Source organism: Adiantum capillus-veneris, chromosome 22 (assembly GCF_014529385.1).
Source record: "Adiantum capillus-veneris isolate H3 chromosome 22, ASM1452938v2, whole genome shotgun sequence".
Taxonomy (NCBI): Eukaryota; Viridiplantae; Streptophyta; class Polypodiopsida; order Polypodiales; family Pteridaceae; genus Adiantum; species Adiantum capillus-veneris.
The window spans coordinates 8,216,268-8,227,399 of NC_140952.1; the positions used below are offsets into that span (position 1 = coordinate 8,216,268).

Below are 11,132 nucleotides of genomic sequence, written 5' to 3' on the forward strand. Positions count from 1 at the left end.
AAGGAAGAACAGGTCCCCTTTTATAGGTGAAGGGAGCCCCCAAGGGTTACACAAGAAAAAGAAGAGCCATTGTGAACAGAAATTGGCAAAGTTTGAAATAGGTTGTCTGTGCATGATGTGGGCAGACTGAGGTCTACCATTTTGATCATATCTCCTCAACAGTGGCTCCAAATAAAAAGTAAAAATAGGGGCAAGCTTATAAGCTATGACCCCATTTTATATACTTTTCCAATTCATATTGGAACCTTGTGTAAAAACGTCATCAAAATAGGATAGATTTCTGACAGCAAAAGTCTTCTTATGGTCCCCTTAGCTTAGACTTTCATTTGATTCCAATGGACACCCCATGCAATATGAAAACATGACTTTGCTCCTTGACAAAGTTTTGTAATCATCCTTGAAATAATGCATTAAAATAGGTGTATCTTTGAAAATCATAAAAGCTAGGATTTGTTTCTTTCCTAGTAGCTATTAAAGATAAATATAAGAAAAATATAAAAAATACATAGAATATATATATATATATTGTGGTGTACCCAAATGTAGAGCAAGATTGAGACCCAATGAGCGTGCCTCTTCTATGAGAGTGCACATCCTTATATTAGAGGAACTCCCTACATGCCAAGAACCTAGGGTGTCTTCCCACACTAGGTGGTCGGACACCTAGTGGCCACACACACCACACCTCCCCCCTTAGGGAGAAAAAGATTGACATCTTTTTACAAGATTGAACTGAGAAGGGACTCGACATGACTGAAGGGACTGCATCAACTCCGACGCCTCATCCGGGGGGGGTGAGCTTACAACTTGTTAGGGGTTAGGTTCTGAGAGGACTTGACTCGACAAAGAAAACATCTCATGGTAGGCATTACACTAGGTCGCTATCCCAGTGGAAGTGGCTACTCGAGGAATGACTAACTGAGAGCTCCACTATAAGGACATGAGCGCGACTTTTATTTTTATTTTTTGAAGTACATCCCATCCAAAAGGGGCTTGGTGTGATCATGATGTTTATTCAACAAGAACTACTACTAGAACATAAAGAAAGATTAAGATTCAAGGCGGCAATCTGCATTGCAACTGTGAAAGCAAAAGTATCAGGTACCTCTGCAACTGGGTTGCACTAACCTGAATAAACTACTTGGGGATAATCTCGGCACACCAAGAGCATAACTTGACTACAACAAGATTGAGTGCCTGCACATGAGTAACAATCACATAGACAGCTTGGTGATTGGTGTAGAGAAAGCTGGAGCAGGGCAAGGAAAGGTTCTTTTGTCGAACACACCCAGGTTAGCTAGCTGGTAGAGCAAGAGCATTCAGTATGGGCAGAGTATGAGTGGAGCCAAAGTCGGAATCAGAAGCATGGCTCGAGTTGAGGCTGGTTCCAGGACTCAAACATGTTGCAAGAAAATAACTAGCGAAGAAAAGGGTGAGGTATCCACTATCGCAGAGCAGCATGAGCTTGAGAAAAAATTAGCAGTGAGCCATTTCAGAGCGGAACAAGAAAGCGGGGATTTTGAACGATGAGAGAGGAGTATACATCTGCGGGCTATCTGCACACTATATCTTGCCGATCATCTATGCATGCACATGAACTGCTCGAGAAGTGTTTCTTGCCGGACTTCAGCTATCGAAAGAAGAGCCCACAAAAAACAAGCCGTAAGCTTCTTGTGATTGACGATGCAAGCATGGGACTGATCAGCTGTTGAATGTGCCATCGCCATGGCTCCTTCTTCACAAGGAGTAGCTCTCATTTCTTGGTTGTTTTTAGCAGCGACCTCCACAAGCTTCCTCGTCGCCTCTAGGACTGGGACTCGTTTCTCCAAGGAAAAGCAGAAGGCCTAGCAGCGATGTGCAAGTATTTTTGCTTGGCTAGCTGAGGGCTCGTTCAAGTGTAGGCTACATATATCTGCACTGCACTAGTGGCCGAATGTGTCACTTGCACCGTCAGTGCAGCAGCCGATGCGCCAACGTGGCCCCAGCTACCGCCAAGGCCCTCTCCTTCGAGGGTGAGACCACCTCTTGTTCGTCTCGCTGCGGGAAAAACTCTGGAAGCACAATGGCCTTTGCCTTGTGATCTTCTCTCTCTCTTCTCTCTCTCTCTCTCTCTCTCTCTCTCTCTCTCTCTCTCTCTCTCCGGTATCAAGCTCTCTCTCCGGTATCAAGCAAGAACGTCATGAGCGGGCTCAGGGAATTAGCAAGAAAAGCAAGAAACGCCCCTAACTGCCTAGGGCATGCCCGTCTCCTCCACCAATGTGGTGTATCCAAATGTAGAGCAAGATTGAGACCCAATGAGCGTGCCTCTTCTATGAGAGTGCACATCCTTATATTAGAGGAAATCCCTACATGCCAAGAACCTAGGGTGTCTTCCCACACTAGGTGGTCGGACACCTAGTGGCCACACACACCACAATATATATATATATATATATATATATATATATATATATATATATATATATAAAGTTACCCTAGATATAGGATCTAACTAGGGTGTGAGATGATAATGAGATAGTAAAAAGAAAGAACCAATGTTTTTTGCCTCAAGTTAAAGAAGCGGAGCTATTGATATTTTTCACATACTGCTTTCTAACGGTAAAGTGAAAATATGTTACCCTTGAGATAAATATTAGGATGATATAGAAAGCTTATTTTTATTCTTAGATATGCATATGTACATTATAAGAAATATACTTATGTATCTAAAATGTTGCAAGATAGATCTTGTAGCATTTGTTCCCACTATGTACTTGTTACAACACGACAACGCTACAATGAAGTAGCTATAAAAATTGTAACACCAAAATAGGAGATTTATTGATTCTTGAACATCTGCGTTATTGCACACAAACACACTCTTAATTTTATATGGAGATTCAAACGCATCTAAAACTGATACTTGGTTGCTAGTCCAAATGATTACATAGAATCCCAAGCATACGATACTCAACTAAAATCATTGGACTAAATATCGTTATCGACGCCTCCCAAGAATCTCAAGGATGAGTGTAGTACCAATATACGAGGGAGCAGAATGGAGAAACCCTTATCCTCAACTACTTCTTGTGCTTCTCTTGTTTGTCACTCATAGCTCCTTGGCCACAACTTGACGCTTATAACATGTACAGAGATCGAGATGGAGAGAGTTGAGTTGTTACAAGCTCACACACACAACCAAAAGAGCACACAATAGAGATGGAGACCAAAACTTGCTTCTTCTTTTTCACTACTCAAAATAATCAAAAGATCTACAAAACATACAAGGAAAATACAATGTAACAATAACTATGTACAAAGTGGAATGTGAAACCAATAGTGAGTGAGCTGACAAGATAAGTGGCCATCTCTTTCCATAGATAAATCGTGTCGATGCAGTCCAATTGCAGTACCACTAGCGATAATCCTCGTGCTAATGACAATAGTAGGCAAGAAGTCATCTAAGCATACCATATATTAAGCTTGGCATCTCAATATTTACTCTCAATGGTGCAAGTGGCGTTCAAATTCGTGTTAAGTCAGTTGAGAGGAAGGATGCTCTTCGCGGCAACATTCATTGTCTAATTCTCTAACATGACTTGACATCTTGGCTATAGGCTTTTCATGTTCACATCCAATATTGGTCTTCTAGCCGTTATACATAGTTGTTCAATTTGTTGTTCAACCGTGTACATTCCTAGAGAGAGAGAGAGAGAGAGAGAGAGAGAGAGAGAGAGAGACGCACCTTGTCAAGAGTACAACAGTAAGTACAAATAATAGGTGTTTGATCCAAACTCAAATCACCTCAACATCCTTCTTCCTCACCCTCGTCAAAGTAGCTCCAAAACAACAAATTAGGTACGTAAATCCTTCTCAACTCTGACTACCAAGCGGAATGCTCAAGATGACAAAGCACTGGCTCCATAAATTGGTCAAAGGGATTAAGATTACCTAAAGAATAGCCTCCACCAATGAAGGCACAAAAAGGACAACAAGAGAGCTCATGAAGTATCTTCACCACTAGAAATGGTTCCAATCAAGGTGACAACATGAAAGCGCATGAAGCTTCCGCTCGACAACAGGAGGTTCTTATCAAGAAAGATTCCAAACATAAGTTTGAAAAAAGGTTCCTAACGTTGTAATCAATTTCTTGTCCACCCTTCTTTTGCAAAACTTTTCCTTACTCTTATGACACTACTAGCTCGCATGACCCACCTACGACAAGTCTCACTCGCTCTTACCAATGGTACAATGACAAGGCCTCCAAAGGTGCTTAAGCATGCCAACACTATCTACATAAGCCATACATTTAGATAGAGAGAGAGAGAGAGAGAGAGAGAGAGAGATCCATGAATAAGAGAGAGGGAAAGGACACCTCTATTGAGAAATAGAGCAACTAAGACCATAATCCATGAAGAGAGAGAGAGCCCATGAAGAGAGAGAGAGAGAGAGAGAGAGAGAGAGAGAGAGAGAGAGAGAGCTCTTAGTTGCTCTATGTATCCTCTCCCTCTCTCTCTCTTTCATGGATTATTCTCTCTCTCTCTCTTTCCCTCTCCCCATATTTATCCCACTCCTCCATAGAGGTATCCTCTCCCTCTCTCTCTTTGATTTGTAGCCATTCCAAGAGAAACTCCCGGACAAGCTGCGTACTCTTTTGTGCTTTATGAAGTGCATGACATCGGGCATACAAGTTGACCATGGCACTTCCAAGCACGTCTTCTTTCAACAACCCTTGACTAACAATATCATCGTGAATTTTTTTGCCCATATCTTGTGAAATGTCACATGCCTTCAAGGTGCAAGTGTATGTGATTGCATTTGGAGAGATCATAGGCTGTCAAGTATACCACCAATCTTGAGCTGGCCTCACAACCAAGCCAATTTTACTTATTTTAGATCTGCACACGTGAAAAAAATCCAAAAAAAACACGTTAACTATCTCTACAGATAGGTTTCCTTGTACAAGACACGGTCAAAAATAAATAGATGTGTTTATCTCCAATAATTTCGAATTGTAGCTTGCAATAGCTGTTATATTGAATACTGCCCAACACAAAAATGTTACATCTTTTCTCTCACTTAAAAACTTAGCTTACAATCACAGCCAGCTTTTGGTAAAGCATCTCTCAGAGCTTAAGCTTGTATGCCTGACATCATCGTGACCTCTGTAAAAGGACCTTACCATAAATTCAATCGAAGGAAAGGAAATTCCAAAGGCAGTATGTGGCACTCCTGAAGATCTTGGGACAACCCATCATCCTTGCAGCAACTTCCCATTAAGAAGCGAGCTTAGCGTTTTGTCGAAACCTCATTCGATCATCCCCATTGCTGAATGAGTCCTCACTAGAGTCTGTATAAGATGCCATTTCTTGCATAGGTACCTGCTTGTACGCCGGTCTTGTATAATTGCCGGATGTAATGCTGCTATTGTCACTGTGAGTTGCACTGTTCGCCATTTGCTGTCCTTCTTCGGCCAGCCTCTTTAAAAAGTTCATGAAGGTTGGCAACAGCTTTGCGGATACCGATAAAGCTCCCGCCAACTAAATAAGCAAACAATTTCATGAGAGCATAGACCACGATTGCTTGACAAGTCAGAAAGCATGGACCTAAAAGCAAGTGCACCCTCTATGAGAATAAAGACTCACAAATCCATGCTGAAACTCTCTTTCAACATCAAGCTGTACCCACACTGCCCTCCCGAGTAAGAATAATACAAACATTATAAGCAAGTACAACGGATTTCTGAAAGACAACAACATGATTAGTATTCCTTCAAAACATTCACTTTGTGGCAATTGCTGTTTCCCTTAAAAGAGGACCTTAAGAGCATCATGAACTCGTTGAATCCCAAAAATATCATGGCAAGAATAGCCCACGGTGGAGGTAGCCATGAAGCACTGCGCTTGCTTGCCTCCTGCACAGAAACAAAAGCCAAAAATCTATAAGTGTTTGAAGTGATCTTTGCCCTACCTCAATAACATGAAGAGCACCAACCTGAGCTGCAATTGCTTGAGAAATTGTATATTCAATTTCCCTGTTGAACTGCCTCCATAGGCCTCGGCACTGGACAGGTGTTATTAATGTCTCAGATGCTGGTATCTGCATATGAGAAACGACAATTACTCTTAGATATGTTTGACACTGAACAGAATGTAAACTATCAAAAAAAATTAAGCTTACTCCTTCCCACGTGCTTGACGCAAGCAAACTAGAGCCAGTTGTGACAGGAAGGATTCCACCCTCCGGCGCCAAGTCACTTGCATCACTCACTAAAGAAGTTAGCCCACTCTCTATATGGTCAAACTTCCTATCATCCAGTTGTAAAGCTGCAAGAATGGAGAGAAGCTTGATCGCCTGCACACGGCCACTTCGGATAATTGCTTTCATATCCTCCTTGCCAGTCCAAACCCGTGGTAAAGAATCAGGACCATAGCTGAAAACTTGGTTGAACCTGTTCAACATTTGTAACAATCCCCACTTTACATAATTTGACATGCCAAATAAATCCATGTAGCTCTTAAGGACAAAGACCAGCAACCATAATTACCTTTCTTTCATACGTACTAAAGCTTGGCTTGCTTCTTCCTTTGCCTTCTTTTCAACGATCTGCCTTCCGGCTTGCTTCAGGTTGCTAACCATCCTGTGCTCTTCTTCCTCCTCCAGCTCAAAACCAGTAAGAACTGCAGAAAGGTCAGCTGTTGCACTTTCTGTTTCTTGAGCCAGTAACTCCTTAATAGCAGGCCAGGTGTCAGGTTTGGCACCCTCAAGTAGAGATGAGACAGAGTCTCCAAGACCTCTTTCAAGGCGTTTCTGCACACAACCAATCTATTGATATTTTCTAGAATCAATTTCCTTCCAGCACTGTATTGCAAGAAAGGTTTACCTCAAATTGGGCTGCAATATCTGCAAGCTTTTCAGCCCGCAAGGCAATCGCATGTGCATCAATATCTCGGAGGAGCTTTTCTCGAACTTTGCTAGCATCCCAGCCAGCAATTTGGACAAATGCGTCTAAACCATTTCACAACTTTTTTTAGTGCTTCCAGTTTCTACAAAATGCTCAACAAGTCATGCAGACATGAAATTACGTCTGGGGGCAGATATAAGAATGTTCCATACCTGCACAGCCTCGGTCAAACTCTGCCAAGCACTTTGCTGAACAATCCTTAACTTTAGCTGCAAAACCTTCATGGTTGGAAGAAGATGTTACTACATCCTTCTTGAATTTGTCAAATGCCTTCGATCTTTGGTGTGATAGCATAGCTTGATACGAAGGGTAAAGCATCTACAAAAAGAATAATTCAAAACATGTCCTAAAAATACTACCGTCTACAGAATCACAATGAAAACAGAGTGAAACCAGAATCAATCAATGACAAGCAATTTTTGTATAGCTACATGTTATATAGAATAGACACACAAGCATGCAGAAGCAAGATATGCACGTCCCATTGCAATCACTTAAAACTAGTCATTGAATAATAAAATAACGTATCCTACCACAATCTGCAACATTCACACAGTTTTTCACATTTTGGAAGTTACAAGGAGCTGTCCATATTGAAGGGCAGGGAGGAGGAGCTTCCGGCATTTTCTGGCCAGCATTCCTCCTAGCATTTTGCGGCCACCAACCTCCCTCTACATCAGCCCATACCGCTGCTGCTCCAAGCCATCTTGCCTGCACATTCTCGCCCCTTGGAAACTGCACCTATTTTAGCCCCTACCTCTCTCTACATCTGCCAATAACCCTGCTGTTCTAGAGCCATATTGGCTGCACAAGCCCGACTGCTTAACTGTACCTAAAAGCATCCAACGCAAAAACCATTCTCGAATCACTGCAAACCCTCACCCCTCAACTGTGGGCATCTATGAAATGGGTGATCGAAGCAGCCAGGGGCTGGAAAGGAGAGTATGCAATTTTGTCCTGATACTGAACAGTTGAATGTGTGCAAGAGTATGTTTCTTCTCAGTGCAATCTATACAACATTTACATAGCAAAGAATAAAGTCCTTCAGTAGAATTTATTGAAAATTACCTCCAGCGTTTTCTTCAGTAAAACCTGCCGCTTTGCTGTTCTCACGCCCTCATCAAAAAAGGCTGCTTCTGCGTCATATCTAATCCATTGAGCCACAAAAAAGAAACCAGATTCAAATCAAAACAAGTGCTGTGAATGTGTTTTAGAACGGTATAAACAACCAAGTAGAAGAAGCAGTCGTCCTTGGTGCATCAAAAAACTCTACAGCCAGAGAAGTGAATGGAACCAAAGGTTTCCTTGTCTAGAAATCTCGGTCTGATGTGAAAATACAAATACAAGACATGAGCTCTGCCAAAAGAGGCTGCTGAAAACACACCTGGAAAGGTGACGGCTAAGAACATTGTTTAACTTCCTTCCAAAACCTGGAACAATAGCAGCTCTACTGTCATCCTCCAAAGTCCTCCATTCCTTCAGAGCAAAAGTTGGAACTAAAACTGAGTTCTAACCTTCACTAAAGACCAAACCATGAAAACTATAAAAGTTCATTCCACATTGAAACAAAACCTCATCTGCAGCTAGCTCCATCAGTTTCTCATTTGCGATCTCCTCGCAACGAACTGTGGCAACCATCACCTAACATTTATCCACACAAAGACATCAATAACTTCATACTCATACGGCTTCAGACGAGGCCAAGACAACCAGATAAAAATTGAACCTTGTGAGCAGGCAAGTCAAGATCTTTGTTTTCTTTAATCACTTTCCAGATTTCTTGTGTGCTGAGAGGGAAACCTGACCCAGGAACAACAGCTCTTCTATCTCCAGCAAGACCACCTGGTGATATAGAGTTCATAAACCGCTGTCTTAAATCCGAAACCTGCCCCAATCATCCATAAAGGTCGATACTCAGTAGCTTGTAACCGAGCCAGAGTATGATAAAATTAAAAAACTCTTTGAATCAAGAGCTAACTTGTTCCAAAAATTGTTCTTCCTTTTCTTCGTAGCTAGATAAGGCAGTAACTTCAACCTGACAGAAGCATGTTGTCATCAATACCTTCACATAGAAACAGAAACCAGCCAAGACATCTTAAAGAGATGATACTCACATTGAAAAACTCACTGATAGGAGTAGAAACATGCTTTGCGGGCTTTGGAACAGAGTTCCAAATCTGCATGCAAGAACAATATGGTCACTAGAAATTCTAAGCAAGCACTTCAGCTTAAAGAAAGCACTCACTTTCTGCACATCCTCCCGCAAGATGCGCTCCAGCACTTCAAGTGGAGTCTGAACACAACAAAGACCAGAAACACGCTCAAGCCCTTAGAACATACACTGTTGAACAGCATCTTGACAAAAAGCAACCATTCTGAAGCTCCAAATCAAGGAGTGCATGCGCTTGTTTTCTCTCTCTCTCTCTCTCTCTCTCTCTCTCTCTCTCTCTCTCTCTCTCTCTCTCTCTCTCTCTCTCTCTCGTTCGTGCATATTGCCATGGCTGAGCATGGCTCTTGCCTTGCGGAAGGAGGAAGGAGATGGGCGCCATGCATGAAGCATGCAAGAGGTAATTGCATGAATCTCAGGCGTGGGAAGCAGTCCCTGCAGAGCCAAGGAAGATGAAGATTGGGGAATCGAGGACCACATGTGCAGCATCTCTTAACGGGGAAAGCGGGGTCTGTCGACCACCTCAAAAACCTGCAAGTTCGATTTCGTTGGTTGCGTGCTGGGCAGGGGGTGAGTTTTCGACACTTGGGCACCATCGTTGGAGCACCATAGCAAGAGCATCGTCATCATCCTCGCCTGCGGCGGTAGCATCGGATTGCAAAACTTTGTTTTTTTCATCTAGGTGTCCCAAAGCTTGGGCGCCCTAAAGATTTTAGGGCTCAAGGGTGGGTACACACCGGTTGAGCATGGCGATTTAAGAGACGAGCTTACACTCGTTGGATGGGAAGGCCTCGGTATCATGAAGGTACCAAGCCAAGGTGCTCGCCTTTGGCTTTCCGAGGCATGTCACTACCATAACAGAAAACTTCAGATCCGCAACACATCTGAAATCAAGGGAATGCAAAGGCCTGAAAGGTCGCCGAAGGCCGTTTGCAAGGGCATCGACAAGGCACTGGCCATGGTTGCATGACATAGTCCAAAATCGAATTCCCAAAAGGTACGTAGAGTTCCTTTAGCATTTTTGTTTGTCACAAAGTTGTAGAAATTTCAATGCTTGCACAAGTTTACATACCGAAAGCAAGAAGCTCGCAAGGCGAGTTGACGTCAGTATCTAATCATGCAAAGTGCAAGAAGCCGGCAAGGCGGGTCGGCATTCGTCATCAGTAATACGGTATGTAGTAGCTTTTGAATCTGTTTGGCAATTTTTTTTGGAATATACTGTATAGTTATGGCATGCAACAAATGCGCATACACTTTCGGCACACAAAGCACAATCACGGCTTGTGATAATTACCGTAAGCAATAAAAATTTGATGCGTAAATTGTTGGCAAGGGTCCAATGATTGGTTTCAAGATTAGAATCAAGCATGGCTTGAGTACCGACCTCCTTGCTCCAGAGCAGGCTCCTCAACGGTTCTATTTTGCTGCCAAAGCATAGCACATTGGCACTGTTTTAGTATCTCAAGGAGATCGACATGGCCTACTGTTAGATTTGACAAAAGGTGCAAACATGTTCAACATGGCCAGCGCTTTGAAGTTCAGGCAGATTGACAGGAGTCTTTCTTTCTCCATCTTTGAGTTTGCGGTTCCAAATTTGCTAGGGCATGGCTCTTCGGCAAATTATTTCCGCACGTCAGTAGATGGAGACAATCCAAAATGGTGAAGCATGGAGTTTATACTTATGCATCATCGCACACATCATGTACCTTGTCACGGGTAATGGCACTAACACCTAGCAGAAGCATCTGTTGGCTATGCGAACAAAAGTAATTATGTGAAGCATGGCTTCAATTTGGGCATCTGCCATTGAAGATTCCCACTTTTGGCATATGCTATGAGCATACACAATTGGGAAGGAATAGGCAATGTGTTTGCAGGTTATTTCCTATTGCAGGTTATTTCATTATGTACCAGACAGGTGTATACGCTATACGAGGGCGTCTGCGCAGATATGGCTATGAGGCGTTTTGGAATGAGTTTTTCCTTCCAAATTTCATGACAACTGGTTGCAGCAACAACGAC

At 42.6% G+C, this 11,132-nt stretch overlaps 1 protein-coding gene across 1 annotated transcript; it reads right to left on the reverse strand.

Annotated features, from left to right (window-relative positions):
- Nucleotides 1-4,953: 4,953 nt before the first annotated feature.
- LOC147428885 (protein ROOT HAIR DEFECTIVE 3 homolog 2-like) lies at nucleotides 4,954-9,264 on the reverse strand. Its single transcript, XM_086495261.1, has 15 exons — nucleotides 9,189-9,264; nucleotides 9,058-9,120; nucleotides 8,922-8,978; nucleotides 8,670-8,828; nucleotides 8,516-8,584; nucleotides 8,328-8,419; nucleotides 8,012-8,090; nucleotides 7,096-7,261; nucleotides 6,863-6,987; nucleotides 6,527-6,789; nucleotides 6,160-6,430; nucleotides 5,974-6,078; nucleotides 5,799-5,893; nucleotides 5,625-5,721; nucleotides 4,954-5,519 (listed from the first exon to the last, which is right to left on the reverse strand). The coding sequence occupies exons 4-15, from the start codon at nucleotides 8,802-8,804 to the stop codon at nucleotides 5,256-5,258; spliced, it is 1,761 nt and encodes a 586-aa protein (XP_086351387.1). The 5' UTR covers nucleotides 8,805-8,828; nucleotides 8,922-8,978; nucleotides 9,058-9,120; nucleotides 9,189-9,264; the 3' UTR covers nucleotides 4,954-5,255.
- Between the last annotated feature and the right edge of the window lie 1,868 nt (nucleotides 9,265-11,132).